Raw genomic sequence first — 22,278 nt, forward strand, 5'->3', positions numbered from 1 at the left:
TTCATGGTCTGCACAGACTGGGACTTTCACATACAAATTGTAGAATGCATACACTATACAATCTACATGTACAATTTGGCTGTAGATATGGGAGACTCAATTAGGCAATGCAGTGCCAAATTGGGCCATCTGCCATTGGCCGTAATGGCTTGATCAAGAGGGGAGCTAGTATATCCCTTTATCAGTTAATATACATGCAACGAAACTAACTGATTTATTAGCACAATCGAAATCTTCTAAAAATCAATACCAAAGAAATACGAGCCACTCTGATTAATAAAAATGTATTCTCAGCCGTATCGGTACTATTAGGTTGCAGTGTTTGTGTAACCACTAGAAAGATCATAACCCAACCAGAACTTACGATGATGAAGCCCCACACCCATCTGAACAGTGGGCAAATACCAACCTGCTGGCATAATATAGAGTGAATGGCAGCTCTGTATATCGGAAGTAGTTAGTTTTACCAGGAATTATTTCTGCCAAGGTTTTGAAAAATCAGCTCAAGGTTAAGTTGACTTTTCCCCTATAGAGATGTAAGCCCCAAAAGTAAATGACGTCTATTGGGGGGGACAAAAAAGGAGAATTCTCATCATGCTTACTGGACTTGAACATGGCACTGGCCAACTTCCTATGAGAATTAGCCAGCAGTTAAATCCTTTCTGCCCCCAAGGCAATACCATTCTTTTTTTGTTCTCAGACCAAAACTGTTGAGTCCTGGGGGCAAATTTACTTACCTTCGAAATTGCGCCAGCGTTGGCCTCGCCGCACTCTGCCAGCCGAATTTTCACCAGGGCGGCGCTAATTCACTAAAATCTGAAGTTGCGCTTAGGGAGGCGAAAGGTAGCGAAGTTGTGCTAGCTTTAATTCGTAAAACTAAGTTACGCTAGCGATGCCTAATTGGCATACGGCGCCAAGTTAAAGTACAATGGATATACGTATATGTAGCAGCAAATACATTACACTACACAAGCCTGGGAAAGCTTCATAAAATAAAATAGAGTTGTTATTTTACATGTGCCCACTTTATAGTTTAGGTGCCATATGTTAGGAAATGTAGGAGGGTACCCCCCAAAAAATCTTTTTCAGCCCATCACCCTTAAAAAAGTAAGACTCCAGTGTTTTTTGGGACTTAGAAAAAATTTAAAGTTTTTTTGAAGCAAGCCTTATTTACTCTATTGCACTTTGCCTGGTCTGAGGTGGCGAAGGCAAGTCTGGAGCAAGAGGTAACATTCAGTAAAATCTGCAAGTTAGTGGATTAGCGTAGTTACGTCCCTTTGCCATATCAAAACTTCGCCTGGCGTAAGGGTGTGAAGTAGTGCTAGAGTAGGTCCACTTTGCTAGCGAATTTACGCCAGCACGAAGTATCGAAATGACGTCACGCTGGTGAAAATAAAAACCACAACTTTGACCGCCTTTCCTCATAGTTTCATTGCTCCATCCCCTTTACCAGTTCAGTTGTACATTTCTGTGAGTCCTTACCAGAGAACTATAAAGGCAGAATTATGTTTTCATCCCTAAAGGCTAATGCCCTTTTTATTCAAGACAATAGTTTATTTGCTTTAGTAGCAAATAGTTGCTTTAGTAGACCCTGAATAGCACTACCTAGTGTTGCACAGTCTGTTATTCACAAATGTCCCCAGATCCTTCTCAGTTAAGGCTACTCCCCAACATTCGTTGAACCACATTTGCTGGTTTGATGCCCAGTTTTCCAATTTAGTAAATTCGCTCTGCAAAGTGGCCGCATCCTGCATGAAACATAGTTTTGCACAATTTAATATCATTAGCAAAAATAGAAACCACACTTCTAGTGCCCTCATCCAGGTAATTAACAAACAAACAAATGCAAATGGACAAGAACTGACCCTTATGGCACTCCCTTTAAAGGAGAAGGAAGCCCCCTGGGTGCAAACCCCCCCCCCCTTCTCCTTTAACAATACTGGTACAATTAGAAAATGCTCCATTTATCCCCACTCTGTATCCTTCAGTCAGTTCTTTATCCAAGTACAAATACTGCTCAAGGCCGATATTCCTTCATTTAACCAGTAAACATCTGTATGGTACTGTATCAAATTCTTTAGCAAAATCAAAATAAATCACATCCACTGCCATCCCACTGTCTAAGTTTCTGCTCACCTCCTCATAGAAGGCAAATAGATTTGTTCGAATGCTGGTACATTAGTATTGTGATTTGTATTTAAGTATCTTACTCCCAATGTCAATTAACAGGCCAGTTATACTCTGGGGAAGAGAAATTCCAATAAATATTGTGAGTTTTCCCATTTCCTGTCTTTTTGGATTGTTGACACCTAAAGTACCTACCGTAACACTGCAGCACTGACCAACTTTGTGTGAGAGTTGGTTTTAAGGAAGCAGCGTAGATATTTAGTGAAGTGGCACAGTATTATTAAACGCCTCTCTCAGTGCTTTTAATTGCCACCTACCGTAACATGCATAGCCAAAGTCTACCCAAGAATAAGCAAGATTGTAATGTTTGATAGCAGCTTTACTGATTTGTTTGGCTGAAGCTTGACCACAACATGGACAATATGCTACTAGAGCTCAAGTAGAATGAGCCACTGGCTTCTTTTCATAGGACTCTATTATTAAATCTATCTTGCCACTAATAATTTTACATGTCAGGGCACCCACCGTTTATGTGCCCATAAACAGGGTGATAAAAGCTGCTGACAACCCCTCCAGACCAAGATGACAGTTTATTGTCCTGTGTATAGGGATTATAATCTAATGATCATTTTATCCCATGGGCCACTGCATTGGTGGCCAGTTTGGGTAGATCTTGTTGTTTGGCAACCTAAGTCAAATGAGAGGATCTGAGAGTCTATGCCCAGCTTTGTACCTTCTGGAGCAAGGCATCTGTATTTTATTCTTGGGAAGTTGACATTGTAAATGTCACTTTTTCAGATAGTGCCTGAGATTGTATCAATGCCCACTCAACCTACAGATCCTTACATTCATTCTGAAAGAGTCTGGGTGCTACAGGAGGCTGTTATAAAGGCCTGAAGACTACTGGACACTTGACTGAATAATCCACAGCCTTGGTCCTCAGTTGGTCAAACCATAACCTCTTAGGCCACCATGGAAGAAAACTTTCAATTTCGGAATCTGTCTTTACTTTGTCACAATCAATTTGTGGGAGGCCGTTTCTCTGTAATCAGAGTTTCTAATACTACTTTTCTCCTTGTACGACAAATGAAGGAAAGTTAGGTAAACTGCTTTTAAGTCCTTGAGGTTTGAGTATGCTGTTCTGACCATTTCCCTTGAATCGATAGATGGCCCAAGATTGCACACCAACCTTCTTGACATTTCTCCATGCGCATTTAACTGCATCCAGGTTTGATGATAATTTCCATATTATCTTCTAATACAAGGATCTCCCAGGTTTTTTCCTCTGCAGAGCTTGGCACATTGCCTCTGTTTTGTCTTAAACACCTAGGGATTTTTATGATCAGACTGTTTGTAGCTGAGTTTTCTCTCAGTTGATAATCTGTGAAGGTTCTCAAGGAGTGATGGATCTGTTTTAGTGGGTTTTGATCCATCGGAAGGATACTGTCTAGGTAGGCACTGATTTGAATTCCCTCTAGCCTTAATAAAGGGAAGTGTTGAAAATGAGTTGACAGAATAGAGAACCTCAGAAATTTCTGATGAGCAGAACACGTTTTGGATCAATCGTTCTCATCTAAATCCCCTTCCTGAAATTCTGGCATAAAAGTTCTCCATGATCCTGTGTAAAATGTCTTTACAAATATTAATGACTACAGGAATCTGAGGTCCAGAATCTGATATTTAATGAAAATGTTATGACCAAAAATAGGGGCAAGTACACCAACTAGCACTGATGTTCCCTGGGATGACTTCTGTGACTTTGTTCTAAACAAGCACTTTCCAGATGTTTCTTGAGGCTGACTTCGTCAGATTATTGGTGTTTTTGAAGATAGAAATCTGGATCTTGTTGAACAATTTGCTCAAAATCCTGCGGGACTCATCTTGTCTGAGTTTCAACATTCTTATTGACCCAGTATAGCTGGCTCTGCCCTCCTTTCCGGGCTGCTGATGTGTGATAAGATAGACAAGGTTATATTCAATAGAATTGCAGACAGATGATTTATCTGGTAGAAAATAAGCGCCAGCTTTCCCTTCTCTCTTTTGGAAGGTATGTTCTCTTCCTAGTCAATGATGGAATCAAACATTCACCTTCAATGTGTAGCATACAGTAAATAAGTGTTTGGAGCATCAGCCACTGATGAAGCTGCTGACATCTTCTGCCAGACACAGAAAGCACCATGGATTTAGATGCCAGTTTTATGCAGACTCCACTGAAGCCTTTGTTGGGTAAAAATTTAATGTAATGCTGCAACAATAATTTTGGTATCAATATATATAATATCAGAGGCCTCTCAATATAAATGTTCCCGGAATTGAGCTGTAGCTCCGATCACTAAATGAATTCTCCTTGGAATTTCATCTTCATGCTCATTCATTGAGTCTTTCAAGACCATCAGTGAAAGCAACCCTGGCTATGGCTACATCAGTCTTGGGGATAAATGTGTCTTACTGTCTTCAGTCAAAGGAGACATTGTTCTCTCTGGCTGACTCCATTCTTCTTTTAAGCTTTAGTGTAAGACCTTATGACGTGGGAAAGAATCTGATGAGGCTGCAGCAAACTTTTTTTTTGTTCGCAGGTGAATGTAAAATTAGGGTCTTGGGAATCATACTCTGCTTGACCATCCAAAATCTTTTTCCCTTCACAAAGACTAGAAAGACTCTAGATGAAGCTCATTGCGGTGAGCCCCTGAATGCTGAACGTGAGTGGAGGAATGTGTTTGGTTTGTCGTGGCTTTAGATAATGAGTAAGAACCTGACAGAGGAATTGAAGAGCTGATCTTGTGACACAGAGACCTTACAGACTGCGGCAGTTGCTGCGAAACGCTGAAACTGCTGTGAGCTCCACTCCCCAAATCATTCACACATGCCACATGGAGCAGTCTGATTTGCAATAAACTTTATTGCCATGCTTGTGCTTTTACAATACATCAGATCTCCAAATCATCTGTCTGTGCAAAGGGCTACCCTGTGCTGTCCCTCTACACACATAGAAGCCAATGGGCAGGCTCTTATCTGCCCTCCCTGTATCTGCTGGGTGGAACCAACAGCCATGGAGCACTTAGTGGGTGAAATAAAATCTTGAGTTAAAATCTCTATTTTTTGTTATAATTCTCTGGTAATAAAAACATTGCATTTTGCCCTTGGTGTGGGTGCTGAGCATTCAGAGCCCCCATACAGGGTTATAAGAGATACAAGACTTTGGTAAAATCACAGAAAGATCAAGGACCTTCCTCTTCCTCATATAATTCACATATTGGATTATCAAGTGGGATCGGTGAGTGGATCCACTGTCCAAGTTGGTACCACAATGGGTCATCCGTGGTCGCTAAGTGCCACTTGATCACGTGCAATCTACTTGTCATTTCAGTGGATTTGTAACTTGCTGACTGGTATAGAAACATTTTGGGGAAGAATGCTGCCTTTTGTGCATTTTTTGTATCTGGGAATATTATGTGTTGTTTAGCATTGAGCAAAGGGAGAGTGACTTCCCGTTGCTGTGGCATCTCCCTAGCTGTGCTTGGTACAGACTTGTGCTATTGGCGAGTTCTGTGGGAACGTGGAAGCCTTAGTGCTACGTGCATCAGTGTGCCTTTATTCTGCTGCATGGATCACATCTCTGTCTCTGCAAGCAGGCTGTCACCTAGGCCTGAGCTCAGGAGAACCCTGTGAGGAGCAGAACCTGAGAGAGATGAGAGGCACAAGTCACTACAAATGGTTATTATAGGATAGGTATTTTATAGGTAATGTCCAAATTATTTTGTACTGTACCTTGAGAGTGCCTGAGTCCCTTTTCCCTCACTGGCTGTTCTAGAACTTGCCCATGGTACTCTTCCTCTTCCTCCCCTTCAGCGAGCAGGTCAGCAATTTGCTGCTGCAGGTCCAAGCTGATGTCATTCTCTGACAGAACAAGGGATTTCAGAGGGGTCGGATAATTCTGCACCATGTCAAGTAGAATCTGAATTGACAGGAACATAGATATCAATAAAGTCTACCAGAGGGTTCTCTTCCTGACTGTCCAGTCAGTGAGGAGCTGGCGTACACTCATGCAGGAGCTCTACAGTCCTATCCAGGTTCCACCTCAGCTCCTCCCCTGAGTGGTGAATGCGTGATTTGTGCATGCGTGGCAACATCACAGAGGGAGGGCACAACCCTATAGCTGGCCACATGCAGGCAGATTGTTGTAGATTTGACCACTTCAACTGTGTATGTGCCCAGCAGATATCAAGGAGAAAATTGGGCAGATCACAAGCAGGTTTGAAAATCCCATAGGGCGAACATTAAATTAGCACATTAATGTGGCCCTCTCCTGATGCGCTTGTATTGGCCTCTATTATAGACTGACTGCTGGCACGAGGACCAAATGATCAGATCAGCCCAATTGGGCACAGCACATAGGCAGCAAAATTGGGTCAAGTATCCCCAAATAAGCTTTCCAAACAAGTGGATCTTTATGTGTATGCCCAGCTGAAGCTGAATGAGCAATAGGACAAGCTAGAGGCAAAGCTATACTGAACAATGTGGGGAGGGTTATACAGAGCAGTAGAACAGGTTTTATGGAGCAGTAGGAGCCGTAGGAAAGGTTATTTGGGCAGTAGGAGGAGATGTAGTGAGTTTATAAAGAGTAGAAGGAGGGGCTGTAGGGAGGGTTATATGGAGCTGTAGGAAGGGTTATACGAAGCTGTAGGAGGAACTGTAGGGAAGGTTATATGGAGCAGTAGGAGGAGCTGTAGGGTGGGTTATATGGAGCAGAAGGTGAAGCTGTAGGGTGGGTTATATGGAGCAGTAGGAGGAGCTGTAGGGAGAGTTATACAGAGCTATAGTAGGAGGAGTTATAGAGATGCAGGAGTAGCTGCAGGTTGGGGTTGGCGAGAATTCTAATATCACCTGAATCCGATTCCACTGTGCAAACGGGTTTGAGTTTGGCTCAAAAATGTGCAGTTTTTTAGACCAGAATTGCCCTGTATTCACAGTAAAGAAGCCAGAGACCAGATTTGGTTACTACTGGTGATTTCTCCATGTGGAATTAGCGCAAGGGCAAGGCCATTTAACCCATGCAAGGCTCAGCAGAGAAGCAAAGGCACTGTGCTGACTGGAGGATCCTGTATTCATATTTAACAACACAACAGATAATGAGAGTAGTGATTCGATAAACTCAGCCTGCCCCCCCCCCTACTTGTGTATGGACCTTGTGCCCGTGCAGGAGTATCCCCTTAACTGCCATACTGGTTTAGATAAATGTGTAACATAGCTGCGTGGGGACAAACAATGAGCAGGTACGTACCTGAGCAGATTTATTGGTCAGTCCCGTCCCTTCCAAATCCAGGACCTCCAAAGTTCGACTGGAAGCCACACACACAGCTAACATAGATGCAATGTGATCCCCTGGGGAGACACGAAGCACAAACAGTGAAACACACAACTAACAGAAACAGTGTGATCCCCTGGTGACACTGGCAGTGACACAAACACACAGCTAACACAGACAAAGTGTGATCCCCTGGTGACACTGGCAGTGACACAAACACACAGCTAACACAGACAAAGTGTGATTCCCTGGTGACACACATCCACAGACACATAGAGACACACAGACACAATGACAGACTGGAAGGGGGTGGTGTCACTTACCCAATGGATTATAATCCATGTTCAGAGTGCGCACTTGGGAACTGTGGGCCACTGCAATAGCCAAGCGTGCCCAGCCCAGGCAGGTGATAGCCGGATTAGCAGAGAGAGTGAGTTCTCGTAGCCCTGTACAGACATACAGATAGTCTCACAGTCGTGCACTGCTGTCTATGTTACCTGACTCATGCACTGAAAGTGAAACGTGCAGCTACCATAGACACGGGGTGATCTTTTATCAGGGGTCAGCGACCTCCAATACCAGAGAGTATTCTCAAAAGAAAAAACCATAATAAAGAAACAATGACCAGGGTTCTGTTTGCTGGTTGTGTCAATAGTCACAACTGACTGGTGGTAAGTTGGACCCTTATGCTGCTTCCTTTGGGTCATTTCAGGGCAGCATAGCATGTGTCCTTGGCCTCCAACATCACAGGGGCCACTTTGGGGTACAAATTAGATATGCAGTCATATGAAAAAGTTTGGGAACACCTCTCAGCCTGTATAATAATTTACTCCACTTTCAGCAGAAAAGATAACAGTGGTATGTCTTTCATTTCCCAGGAACATCTGAGTACTGGGGTTTTTTCTGAACAAAGATTTTTAGTGAAGCAGTATTCAGTTGTATGGAATTAAATTAAATGTGCAAAAATTTGGGTACCCTTGTAATTTTGCGAATTTGAATACATGTAACTGCTCAATACTGATTGGTTGGATTAGCTCGTTAAGCCTTGAACTTCATAGGCAGGTGTGTCCAATCATGAGAAAAGGTATTTAAGGTGGCCAATTACAAGTTGTACTTCTGTTTGACTCTCCTCTGAAGAGTGACAGCCTGGGATCCTCAATGCAACTCTCAAAAGATCTGAAAACAAAGATTGTTCAGTATCATGGTTTAGGGAAAGGCTACAAAAAGCTATCTCAGAGGTTGAAACTGTCAGTTTCAACTGTAAGGAATGTAATTAGGAAATGGAAGGCCACAGGCACAGTTGCTGTAACACCCAGGTCTGGCAGGCCAAGAAAAATACAGGAGTGGCATATGCGGAGGATTGTGAGAATGGTTACAGACAACCCAAAGATCACCTCCAAAGACCTGCAAGAACATCTTGCTGCAGATGGTGTATCTATACATTGTTCTACAATTTAGCGCAATTTGCACAAAGAACATCTGTATGGCAAGGTGATGAGAAAGAAGCCCTTTCTGCACTCATGCCACAAACAGAGTTGCTTGTTGTATGCAAAAGCTCATTTAGACAAGCCACAATAATTTTGGAACAAAGTGCTTTGGACTGATGAGACAAAAATGTAGTTAATTGGTCATAACTAAAAGCGCTTTGCAAGGCAGAAGAAGAACACCGCATTCCAAGAAAAACACCTGCTACCTACTGTCAAATTTGGTGGAGGTTCCATCATGCTGTGGGTCACCTTGACAAGGGTCTGAAGGAAGACCCGAAACGTTGGAATAATAAACTATATATATATATATATATATGTGGACTTGGTATTCCCAGTAGAACACAGGCTGATGGGTTTGTTACAATAGGGTTATTATGATACAGTAGGGTAATTATGTTACAGTAGGGTAATTATGATACAGTAGGGTAATTGTGATACAGTCGGGTAATTATGATACAATTATAGGGCACCCTAGGGAACATAAGAGATGACGCACCTGGTTTGGCCCCATCAGGAGGCAGGAGACCACAGATCAGACTAATTCCCTCATCTCCAAGCAAGCAGTCCCCGAGATCCAGAGACATCAGTGATGGGTGCCTGGCCAGTGCAGGATTAAGGAGGGCCAATCCCGTGTCCATCAGGGGGTTGCCATGGAGGCTGGCAAGGGGGAATAGAAAAAAGGTTAGTGATACTGAGAGAGAACATAAGGATATGTAGGAACCATTGTTCCAGGGTACCCAGGGGTGCCACAACTGAACTGCAGTTCTAAACACAACTGATATGTTACAGACTGGACACTCCAGACACACAGCAGCACAGATACTCACAAGAGAGACTGCAGCGAGCGGTTGGCATGTAGAGAGTGTGCCAGCTGCTGGACCCGGGTCGCACTGGATACAACCCCAAGGTTAAGATTCAGCTGCACCAGTGAAGGGGACTGAGAGACACCCTGGCAGAGACGGGCAAAGTCTCTATCAGATAAGTGACACCCTCGCAAGGAAAGAAGGCGCACGGTGCCCTCCATCAGCCCCTCACACACCCCTTTAACCTCAGCACCCGACAGCATCTCCCCCGACATCTGGATACTGCCAGGCAACATGTTGGCTAGTGGGGCAAACACAGGGGCAGGGGGCGGTACCTATAGTGACTGGAGTCCAAAACTGTGTGGCAGGAGGATGTTTTGCTGTTAGTGGCCCCACTTGGGGCCGATGGGGTAAATAAAGCCTATCCACTAATAAACCTTCAGCTACAGACTCGGGGTCACTGGCACATTCTGTCCTATTTGTCCCTCAGGGAATTAAAATGAATATTTCGAATAGGGGGCGAACTTCCCCAGGGTCAGAAAGATTGTGAGCTTCTCGGGTGAGGGGAGGAGCAAAGCAGTCCAGTGTCAATGGCAGCTCCCTCTCCTAAAAACTCTGCGTTGGGATAATATAATGCACCGCTGAGGGCAAATATTCACAGACGAGCTCTGAGGGGCTATAGGGAACGTCCCCAAGTGCCCAAGTCTGGGGCAGACACCCAGGGACAGGCGGGTGAGGGCTAATAAGGAATGAATGGGACAGCGACTGCACTGACAGACATCTGCCTCTAACGCTGGTATAGATGCTGCAACATGGCAGTCGGGGCTCCGCTGTCTCACTACGGCCCTTTCCCGGTGATGCCGTTCTGTTTCTATGGCAACCGAGCGTCACTGCCTAGCCACGCCCATGCACGCTTCTCTTAATAACCTGTCACAGGCGCCCCTGCCATATTTACCCTCCGACGTAATTCACCTGTATCCGCCCGGACTGTGGGCCCGACGACCCGCTCCCAACCCTGATAGGCCCAGTCTTCCCTGTCTCTTATGCCCTGTGTGCCCCTGTAATACCCTCCCTCTCTCTATATTTAATACACTTGGGGTCAAATTCACTAAAGGGTGACTTTTCGCCAGCGAGCAGTCTGAAACACTTTTCTTCGCCAGGCGCAAAAACGTTACCACTACGCTAATTAGTTAAATAGAGACGGCAATAAATAGGATAAATATTAAAAAAAACACAATGCTCTGGTTCAGGAATTAAGTCAGAAATGGAAAAGACTTTTCTGACTTAATTCCTGAACCAGAGCATCGTGTGTTTTTTAATATTTATCCTATTTATTGCGGTCTCTATTTAATTAATTACCTCAACTATAATTTATTGCAAAGCACTATTAAGCACTTTAAATTCTATGAATTATTGTTAAGTCCAGATGAATTTATGTTGATTACCAGTCTTCATTAGTTGTTTAAGCACTTGCACTTTAAAGTTTTTTTAACTCAAAGTGATTGGAGGGGGTTATTATTAACTTTTAGACTAATACACCTTGTTGCAAAAGGATATAAACTATTGTGAAATAGAATTGATTATAGCTAAGGGTATATTAGTACAATTTTTTAACCCCTTTATATATAACAGAATGAATTGTATCACATTTATTTAATTAATTCATAATCAATTGGGATCTTAACCGGTTAAATTATAGCACAAGCACTTTCTTGAATTCATACGATTACTACAAAGTAATTAGTAATTTGATCAATGTTTCAGGAGAGCTGTCCCCCAGGAATATACTGTGAGACTTGTTCATCATATCCTCGAATACCCCCAAAACACATTGTGTGTAGCTTTGGTCACATGATATCTTTACACTTCAGATTCTGAAGAACTGCAGCTCTCAGCTTCACTCTACCAGGCTGCCAATTTACAAGAAATAACATCGTACTTAGCAAGACAATGATTATCGTTCATACAGCAATACATCACTTTACTGCACATTGTTTCAAGGCTTTTGGGTACCAATAAACCCTTTTCATTTTAATAATTGTGCCCCCTTTACTACAGAGACACAGAGTTAAAACAGAATGATAACGAGCATGTCACTCAAGTAACAAGCTTATTACAGAAGAGAAGTAGAGGATTCTGGGGCCCTTGTGACAGCAGCGGGGGGCTACCTGCATACATCAGAACAGAGTCCTGGGCTGAGGGGTTCCACACTGGAGTAACAGGTGCACAGAGGGCTGTTAGGAGAGTGCAGATCTCTCAGAGAACAGAGAGCTGTGACACTGGCTCAGGGCAGCTCTAGGTGGAAGTCTAATACCTGGTTATAGAGCTGGGTGGCAAGTAGCTGGGGCTCCAGTTAACAGGTGTAGGACCCCTTGTGTTTGTGGGGGGAGAGAGGAAGGGGGCAATGGGGCATAAACACAGTCCATGTAATGTCCTCAGTGGGTCTGCCTCCATTCCATGCAGCGCCCTTTGTTCAGTAGCCGGTATCCCAAAGTCTAACAGTTCCAGTTTTGATCAGATCCCACACTACTCTCTGGTACAGAAATGTTTAAGATGGTGGAACAATTGTCGCAGGATCAAAACAATACATAAACACTAAAACAGAAGGAAAAACTTGACTCTTTACTATCAGAAATGGTTTAATGTCCCCTTGTCAATAAAGGGTTAAAGGACAGCACAAGGGGGTTCCCCATATTTACAGCAGCTCTTCCTCTTAGCTGTGGAGATTCAGCCAGAAAGGGGCAAAAAGACAGTATTTGCCCCACTGGAGGGTTAAGAGAATGACAGTCATTTGTAGTACGGTTGTCTTTGTGTTCAGGGTCAGCGGGAGTGGGCCAACAGAACCTGTACGGTGGCATTCAGCACAGTATTGGGCCCCACAGGCAAATCCCGAGCAACTCTCTGAATAGGTAGTGGAACATTCTGTCCATCCAATGTATCCAAAATACCTAGAAATGGGAAGAGGCAGCAAATGAGTCAGGCCAAGAGAGCGAGAGAAAATGAGAGTTGAGAAGGAAGAGACAGAGGGCAATAGGAGTTCCTGGAGAAGGAAGTTAGAGAGAGAAAGGGGATATGAGTACCTGGAGTAGAAAGTGAGGAAAAAGGGGATGGGAGGCTCTAGAGAAGCAGGTGAGAGAGGGAAGCAGGGAAACTAGACAGAATGAGGGGAAAATTAAGTGGTAAGAGAAAGTAGAAAGCTGAGTGAGGGGCAATAGTGTCAGTGGACAGTGTAAAGTTAGGGACAGAAAGAAGAGAGGAACAGTGGGGTCTCAGCAGTCACAAAAAATCCTACTAAAAAGTTCTCACCTTCCACTACTTTGTGATAAGCAAAGTGCAGGTACAGCAGGAAAAGCATATGTAGGGCGGCCATAGTACCGCACACGATCAGCCTTTGAGTGTGTCCTACAGTGCGAGACAGCAGTACTGCCACCTATAGGAACAATAAATCTCCAGTTAAAGGAGAGATATAATGTTGGGATACTGTAGTTCATTATAATTTGTTATTTTTTTTTATTTCAACGTTCCCTGTGTATATCCCCCTTTCTGTAAAGTAACATTTTCTTTTTTGCGTATCTGGAGTCAGTGTAACCAAAAATGTACAGACTCTGACTCCTAATAACTTTAGGAGCACTGAAAATAATCAGATTTAAGAGCTTCTATGAAGGAGGATCTGGCAGAAGCAATTCTGTTTCTAAAAACAATACTTAAGTTAGTTTTGCATTGTGTTTAACAGCTAATCTACATTTATATGCCAGGTTCAATTAATATTTAAAGGAGACATAATTGCCTACAAAATTAGGGTTTTTTCATTAGTGCTATATAATATATGGTGTTGCTTTTACATGGTGCTAAAAATGTATATTATGTTTAAAAATAGCCCCTTTATAGGAGCTCCTTATAGATGTGTTTCAAATGAGGGGTGGGCGTGTGCTAACAGTCCCTGCCAGAAGCACAGTAGGAGGGGGACAACCAATCAAAGCCCTGCAGTCACACAACACAGACAGGCTTCAGTTCCCTATCAGGTCCTGCTAGCTGCTGATTGTTCCTGTCCTACAGTGCAGTGAGCTGAGAGCCTGGGAATTCAGGGAGCAAGAAGTGGAAAGGAGGGATTATTAGGGTTTTTGCAGAAATATTCAATAAAACACTACTTTTTATAGCACAATTCTTCTATAGCTAAATGAGTATAATGAACTGGTACATTCTTATTTTTTACACAAAATGTCGCCTTTAAGTTGTTTTATGTTTTCCAATTGTAATTGGTTTATGTAGTTTAACTTGATTGTGTTTTATAATTACCAAAGGATGTGGTTTATATTTTTATACTTTGGCAGTGATAAAATGCCATGTATGTTTTGTACTTAAAGTGTTTTAAAGTAATTAATATATATACGGTTACCCTGCACTAGTAAAACTGGTGTGTTTGCTTCAAAAAGACTACTTTAGTTTATAGAAACAATCTGATGTGTAGCCACTGGAAAAAAGGAGAAAACAATACAATGTTGTTTTATCTGTTATCTACTATGTGACCTGTGCCATTTCTGTACCGACTCCACAGCCCTGCATATGTTCACTTTCAGCCTCCCCCTCCTATTCCTTTAGGGCAGTGACACATGGAGAGATTTGCAGCTCCATTAAAAATGTGCTACTGTAGGCAACAAATCTCTGAAAAATACCTTGCCATTGCCTAAAATATATTTTACTTACATCAATCACAATTACTTGTGGCGATCTGTCTTAAACACAGGAAAATATGAAGGGAGGCATTTTCCCACAATTAAGCTAGATTGCTGCAAGCAATATGTTTTATTCTTGACAATCACAATTTTAGTCAATGGCAAGGAATTTTGGAAGATTTGTCGATGCAGTAAAGCATTTTTTTTACTGTGAACGACAATCTCCCTGTGTGTAATTGCCCATTCTGAATTAGTACCATCACCCCTGAGGGGAGGCTTTTCCCTGTATCTATTCCCCTATCTGTAAAGTAGCATTTCATTATAAACCCTTTCAGCCGCCTCTTTTTTTCTATTACTTTATCAATCCAACTGCCCCCGCTGGGAGGCGGTTTTGCTCCTCACCATGCGTAGAGTGGACAGCCCTCCGATGCACAGCCAGAATATGTAGAAGAGTGAGTGGAAGTGGATGTTATAGGTGATGAAGAGCACGATGCAGTGTCCAAACAGCCCATATCCCTGAGAGAGAGAGAGGAGACGAGGATTAATAATGGCTTTTCTGCAGATTTCTCTTAAAACAGGAACCTTTCACCCTTTATAGCAGGGACCCCCAACCTATTTTTTTTACTTGTAAGCCACATTCAGATGTAAATAAAAGTTGGGGAGCAACAAAAGTATGCAAAAAATTCATGGGAATGAAAAATAAGGGCTGTGATTGGCTATTGGTAGTCCCTATGCAGACTGGCAGCCTACAGGAGGCTCTGTAAAACTTGCCTCCAAGTAGGGAATTCAAAAATAAGCACCTGTTTTGAGGCCACTGGGAGCAACATCCAAGGGGTTAGTGAGCAACATTTTGCTCACCAGCCAGTGGTTGGGGACCACTGCTTTATAGGATAATTCTAATTGAATCTGATGTTACCCCAATAACGGAGTGATCTGTGTAGCAGGAACACATATACAAATACAGGAAAGCAAAGGGATCAGCCAAGGAGAAGGCTTGGGCAGAGAGAAGTGAGGAAAGCAAGGTTAAGCCTATGTGAAACAGAGCACAGCTTAAGGGTAAGTACAGGAGAGAAGGGTTCGGGGGCAGAAGGGATCAGTATGAGTGAGGGAACTCAGAAAAGAATGGCTGCTGGAAGAGTCAGACTCTGGTGAGTTGGGATCATTAATGGAAGATGGAATCAGGGAAGGTAGGTTGTGCAATAAAAGGAGCACACAAGAGAAGAGGGAGTGGTACAGAAGAATGTGAGTGCATTGTGGAACAGGGATTGGGGCAATAGCATTAATATAATGGATAGCACGGGCCAGAATAGGTGGTAGTTAATATGGGGGAGCAGGGATTGGTGCAACAGAAGGAACATGCAGTTCAATAGACATTGCTGTGCCACACAGGCACATGAGAGAGTCAAAACAGGAGAAGCACGTTGGGAATGGTGCGAGAAAGCATGCAGGAAAGGGTTGTTACTAGTGATGGTACTAGTGATTTGCTGAAATGCATTGAAGTCTATGGGTGACAACATTTTTTTTGATGCACAACATATTGATTAACACATTTTTGATGCGCAACAAAACTTTGCGAAAAAGTTTCGCTCTATCGCTAGTTGCTACAAAACCCCAGCAGTGGGCCATTGTTACAGAAAGAGCACAGAGTGGAATTCTCAGGGCAAAGCTTTACTGTTCATTGTTCATTTAGAATCTTATAATGATTTTGGGTGACAAATACTTACAAGCAGGGACAGTGTCTGTAACATGGTGATCTGAGCGTTGCACAAGTATGCCAAAAAGTAAATAAAAGAAGAGACTCCCAGCCAGTAGCCAAAGCAGGTGCCAATTGCAGTACCCATGAGAGTGCCCTCTCGCTGTGTGTAGATAATACATGGATTAAGTCACCTTATCCAGAGAAACCAACAGCTTCATCATCATCATCATGAATGTATTTAAAGACTCCAACCAACTTACAGTACATCACTCTTTACTCTCTCTTCCCATCTTCTGCTCCCTCCATCCCTACCTGCCTGAACCCTTCTACTCGTCTCTACTCATATGCTACACACTGACACTATAGGAAGGGAGGCGACAGCAGAAGAAAGGTTAGTGGTGGAGGCAGCAGAAAAAAAGCAGAGTATGTAGGCAAAGATATTTGGAGAGGAAGGGACAGAGAGGGGAGGTAGCAGTAGAGGAGCAAAGCTGGAAATAAGGAATGGGGGGCAGCGCGTTGACAATATCCTTCCCTTCCCTCATTTTACTTTTTGTTCCACAGCGAGTTCTTTCCCTTCCTGGTTCACTCTATGACTTTATTTTGTAGATTCTGCAAGAAAAAATCCGATGGCACACAGGACTGCAGGAAATCTTCAAATTTTTATTTTAAAGCGGAGTGCGTTGCACTGTTCTGAACCTTGAGAATTTATTTTGTAGATTACCATCTATGATCTACTATATATTTACTTGTCTGATCAGACACCCCCTACTTTCTGCCACCCCTGTATCCCAGTTCCCCACAATTCCCATACCCCTGTCCAGTCTCACTTACAATAATAGTTCCTGATGATTTCATCCCGTGCAAGAGAATGGCCACCATGGTGAACACCAGCATGAGGGGTCCGTACAGCTCTCCAGCAATTTTCTGTAGGTGAAAGAACAGCTTTCTCAACTTTTTTTTCATTACTGTTCTAGATCCTTCTCCATCCCATCTGTATAATACTAGTATATAAATACTTGTATAATACTTGTATATAAAAGCATAAAGTAGGATTTATTGTATTGGTTGGCATAAAAGTTTTATGATGAATGAGATGTTGTTGTTCTTTATTTCTCAGCCCTCCTCATAATCTACAGCTTGTTGGGGTGATGGGAGTTGTAGGCCAGCATCTGATGACTCAATCTGTTATTTAAAGCTATACACACCTGGGGGAAGCTGATCATTTTCACTGGGATCATGGATTCCAGCAGCCTGTGGTAAAGAAAAGGGTGCATATGAATAAACACTAGCATGCCACAGAACATAATGCCCATGTTGGCCTATTTTCTACAGAAAAACTTGATTATTTTATTATACTGTATATTATTAAACATTATCGGACATTCATTCCTTTAAAGGACAAAATAAACACTTTGCCTGAAAAGAAAAGCATTCTGTGTAAGCACCTACCGAGGGAGCAAATCCTGTGTCCCTGGTTTCATTCCATTGTAAATGCACTGCCTGCACAATTCGAGTCCCAGAGCTGGGTGACGTGACATAGTCAAATTCTCTTATTGTTATTACAGAGTACTGTATGAGGACTACTGAGTGGGACAGTGTGTAAGATTTTCCTTTCCTTCTCCTTTAAATATTGTCATGGCCTTATCATTCTAACAGAGCCTTGTAATAGACTGGAACTGAACTCACCGGTGTCGGACCTGTATGGGCTCCACATCGAAGTATGGCCGCAGGATGTCTATATTGGCATAAAGGTTGAAGGCTTTTGAGGCCTGTCTCTTGCCAGCCTGCCACATCTAGAATTGAGGAGCAAGAGAGGAAAGAGAATGTGAACTCCAAGGAGGCTTAGCTACAGACAAATTTAGTGATACCTGAACATCTCTATGTTTAGTTAAAGGGGTTGTTCACCTTCAAACAACTAGTTGTTTTCAGATAGTTCACCAGAAATAAAGACTTTTTTCAACTACTATATCTATTTGTGACCGTTTTTCTAATATTGTAGAATTGTATTCTAATTTAAGTGTAAGTGTAAAGTGTCATTTTTCACCTTCTAAAGCAGCTCGGGGGGGGGGACGCCAACCCTGTAAACTGTTCTAAATTGATACATTTAGTTGATACATTTCTTATCTTTGTCCCTGCTGAGCAGAATCTCTGAGTCTCATTACAGGCAGCTGTTAGAATTGATATAATAGTTTCTAATACTCCAGAGATGCTGCTGAGAAATGTATCAACTAATGTTTCAACTAAATGTAGCTAATTGTAACAGTTTAGAGTCTGCACCTGAATTTCTGACCTGCCAGACTGAAACATTAGAGAAAGGAACACTCAACTTTAAAATTAGATTTTGGATGAATGTAAAGTAAAATAAAAAAAGTCTTTATTTCTGGGGAACAATCTGAAAACAACTGAAAAAGGTGTTTGGAAGGTGAACAACCCCATTAAGATAAACCTAGAAGGTATGTGAAAATGTCAAGGAAAGTAAACCTTGCCTTCTGCTGCCTTTGTGTGATCAAGAAAGACATTACCATGGGTGCTGAGGAACCAGAGATTTTATTCATATCCTTCCTTTCTCTCATTAGGGTTTAGGTTCAATTCTGCAAAATGCTAAAAACTGGGCTGAATCAAACTCAGTCCTCAGAAACAGACAAATCCTGAACCTGATACATCCCTTAAATCAGGGGTGTCCAAAAGGTAGATCAGGATCTACCAGTAGACCTTTAGCTGGTGATCAGTAGATCTTAAGACACGTTTATCAAACAGCTTGTCTAAATCACCAGGGCCAGAACTAGGGGTAGGCAGATGAGGTACGTGCCTAGGGAGAAAAGGTAGAGGGGCACCAGGCATGTATCTCTTCTGACGCCTTCCCCTAGTTCCAGAAGCTGAGGCAGCAGTTTTTCCCTCATGTGAGTGTGTGCGTTCTCGGCGCTTGAACGCTTCTGCACATTCACAAACAGTGGGGGGCGTTGCCTAGGGCACCCGGCCGACTTGGCCCGGCACTGTAAATCACCCTCCTATTTCATGCTTTTCATTCAGATATGTATTACATTAAGGTTACAGAAAAAATAGTTGTTTTTTAAATATAAAGAAAAAGAAAAATAGAAAGTTAACCCTCCGTAGTGCACCTCCCCACCATTGGATCCGATGGCTCACAGAACGAATCGAAACTTAACTTTTATTGGTAATTCACATAAAATTAAAAGTCCAGGAAAACATTAAAAAGTTGTTAAGGTCAGGGGGAAAAACTGGACTAAAGTAGAAATGAGCGATATATGCGGGCAGTGAGGTAGAAGATAGACCAATGGATAGGTCTTGGGATGACCACGGGGTAGGAATGAGGATAGTTTAACAATTAAACTGAGAGGCAGTGGGTAGGTAGAATGCCCAATCCGTATTGAGTAACTGCCTCAGTTACCCAACCACCCCTCCAATCCCAATTCAACCCTCCCAGTTCACTGGAAGGGGAGACAGGTGAGAACTGTGTCACTGAGTGTACGAGCGTTAATCAAGGTCACAGACCCACATTTAAAGCCACCCTGCTGCACACTTCGCAGCCAACAAAAACAGGTTCGCCTCACAGACACACCCCCCCCACTACAATGAGGGAGATGACAAAACAAAGTGGCATCAAAGGTTGACCCACAGTGTATTAGTTACAGACACGTTGTGATATTCTTGAGTCCTTCCCAATTCTACCCCCACAAAGCTCCGTTGTTCGCCCTCCCCTTCACCCACAAGACGTCCCTCCCGGTATCGTTTGCAGATCAAAGGCCTGTAACAAGCCGTATTGGTTTTTTAAACCCCCTGCCTAACTAAACTAAAAAGCGCTTTTTTTTTTTGGGAGGGTTGAGTTGGGATTGGAGGGGTGGTTGGGTAACTGAGGCAGTTACTCAATACGGATTGGGCATTCTACCCTCTGCCTCTCAGTTTAATTGTTAAACTATCCTCATTCCTACCCCGTGGTCATCCCAAGACCTATCCATTGGTCTATCTTCTACCTCACTGCCCGCATATATCGCTCATTTCTACTTTAGTCCAGTTTTTCCCCCTGACCTTAACAACTTTTTAATGTTTTCCTGGACTTTTAATTTTATGTGAATTACCAATAAAAGTTAAGTTTTAAGTTTTAAGTTTCGATTCGTTCTGTGAGCCATCGGATCCAATGGTGGGGAGGTGCACTACGGAGGGTTAACTTTCTATTTTTCTTTTTCTTTACATTACTGTTTTACCCTGCACACCACCTTACTGTCTCTCATTTGTGATGGATGGTGCTCCCTAAAACCTGCATTTGTTTTTTAAATATAGCAATATACATTATCTAGTAGAACCTAGAACATGTTTCTGTGGGATGTATTCAGATGCCTTCATGAGTGGAAAATTACAGGCTTAGAGTTTGCAGGGACAGGGAGACTGTGACAGGGATAGAGAGAGAGGAGAATACAGTATGTCTGGCTTAGGAAGGAAAGAAGAATTGCATTAACAACAAGGAAGCAGAGATCATTCTCACCTCATCAGCCACTTGTCGCCCCAACTGCCCCTGGACGCCTTTCATGCCAAGGAAGGCCCCATCCTCCTCCCCATCCTCTGGCACTCCTTCACCTTCCACTTCCTCTTCCTCCTCCTTCATATGCTGGTGTATTTCCCCCATGTCTTCAAAGCTTGAACCAGATGTGTCATCCATGTTCTCCATGTCAATTACTGCAGCCCCCCCACCAGACTGTGAAAGACAAGGCATTAGGGGCTGGTGGTTGGACAGACAGGCACGTGCCAGGTCACCACAGTTTACTCAAGAACAGTGACTTTGAGACACCTCAGGACAAAGTACTACCAACCAATGTTCTCATCCTGGTGTCCCAGTCTGCCCAATGAAACAGACTTGTGAGATCCAATAAACACACAGCCTGGTGTGCACATCAGCGAGAACAGGAGAGTGCCACACTTACAATAATGAGTAGGAAGGCACTCACACAGGGGCAGGGAATTATTATATATGGGGATAGAAAGGGAAATCACAAGCCAATTTCATGGTGTTAATATCACGCAGTGGCAGAAAGGAGAGATTGTACTGACAGGTATGGAAATAACCAGGGAGAGCTCTGGGGGGGGGGGGGAAGAGGTAGATAAGGGGGTAAATGGACTCTGACTCAACAGGATGATTATTATATGATGTGGCCAACTCACAGGCATCCTTGGGCTCTTCTATACCATGTGCTATAATGCACAATATGTAATACTAACATGGCATCTAAATGGGGGCAAAGTAGCAGCAACATTCCACACGATAATATTGGGTTAGGGTTACAACAGTGCAGAAATATCCCCCATTTAATAATGTGTGTGATTGTATGTAAACCGTATACGTGATTGAGCGGCACTCAAGGACCAATCCTCCACACAGACATGTAAAAAAAAAAAAACAGTATTCTATTTGGTATCTATGCCATAGCCTTATGCGTTTTGTATATTCACAGACACTTAATTAAAGGCTTATGATTAAGTGTCTGTCGAGATAAAAAACGCATAAGGCTATGCATGGATACCAAATAAAATACTGGTTTTGTTTATGTCTGTGTGGGGGATTGGTTCTTGAGTGCCGCTCAATCACGTATACAGTTTGGATCCGCTCCATAAACAGCAGGTTCAGACAGCTCACCCGATGAGTTAACTCTTGTGACTTTTTTTTTGTTGTGGTGCATGTGTGTATGTACTCTTGTTGTGCCTAAGAACTAGATTGTAAGCTCTACATGCCAGAAACCCCCTCTAATACAGTGTACATAGGGCTAGTACATGGGGAGGCAGATAATGGTATTGACTTACCTGCATGTTGTCATCAAATCCGCCCCAATCAGCAGCTGTCAGGTTTCTACTTGACCCAGATGAGTTGGCCATCCTGCCCCCAAATCCTGCCCCTCCCTCACTGCTTGCCACTTAATCTTAATGTCTCTGGCAACTGCCCCGCCTTCACTACACCAGGACGAGAGTAGTTCACCCCAGGACGCACTGGCAGCCAGCCACAAAACGCCTATTAACCCGACTGATCCAAAATTTCTGCCTCTACCCCCTCCACTGCTGCCTCCAGGAAGTAAACACTAAACGAAGACGTGGTGAGAAGCCAAATCTCGCGAGACAAATTCGCTCTGCGTCACTTGTCATACGCGATATTAGTCTTTCGACTGATGCCACAAGCAATATG

At 43.0% G+C, this 22,278-nt stretch overlaps 2 protein-coding genes across 3 annotated transcripts; both read right to left on the reverse strand.

The window, feature by feature from the left end:
- Positions 1 to 5,006: 5,006 nt before the first annotated feature.
- lrrc73.L (leucine rich repeat containing 73 L homeolog) lies at positions 5,007 to 10,677 on the reverse strand. The gene is made up of 6 exons (XM_018262727.2): positions 9,747 to 10,677; positions 9,416 to 9,576; positions 7,756 to 7,878; positions 7,409 to 7,509; positions 5,896 to 6,082; positions 5,007 to 5,806 (listed from the first exon to the last, which is right to left on the reverse strand). The coding sequence occupies exons 1-6, from the start codon at positions 10,016 to 10,018 to the stop codon at positions 5,736 to 5,738; spliced, it is 915 nt and encodes a 304-aa protein (XP_018118216.1). The 5' UTR covers positions 10,019 to 10,677; the 3' UTR covers positions 5,007 to 5,735.
- A 1,039-nt stretch (positions 10,678 to 11,716) lies between these two features.
- yipf3.L (Yip1 domain family member 3 L homeolog) lies at positions 11,717 to 22,193 on the reverse strand. 2 transcript variants are annotated; one of them, NM_001095649.1, is made up of 9 exons: positions 21,903 to 22,136; positions 20,593 to 20,802; positions 17,778 to 17,884; positions 17,297 to 17,342; positions 16,923 to 17,015; positions 16,120 to 16,251; positions 14,798 to 14,911; positions 13,029 to 13,152; positions 12,349 to 12,670 (listed from the first exon to the last, which is right to left on the reverse strand). In NM_001095649.1, exons 1-9 carry the CDS (start codon positions 21,972 to 21,974, stop codon positions 12,543 to 12,545), a joined length of 1,026 nt encoding a protein of 341 aa, NP_001089118.1. In that variant the 5' UTR covers positions 21,975 to 22,136; the 3' UTR covers positions 12,349 to 12,542. The 2 variants fall into 2 exon arrangements, with proteins under 2 accessions (XP_041418244.1, NP_001089118.1); XM_041562310.1 differs by lacking the exon at positions 16,120 to 16,251 and having other exon boundaries at positions 11,717 to 12,670; positions 21,903 to 22,193.
- Between the last annotated feature and the right edge of the window lie 85 nt (positions 22,194 to 22,278).

Source organism: Xenopus laevis, chromosome 5L (genome assembly GCF_017654675.1).
Source record: "Xenopus laevis strain J_2021 chromosome 5L, Xenopus_laevis_v10.1, whole genome shotgun sequence".
Classification (NCBI taxonomy): domain Eukaryota; kingdom Metazoa; phylum Chordata; class Amphibia; order Anura; family Pipidae; genus Xenopus; species Xenopus laevis.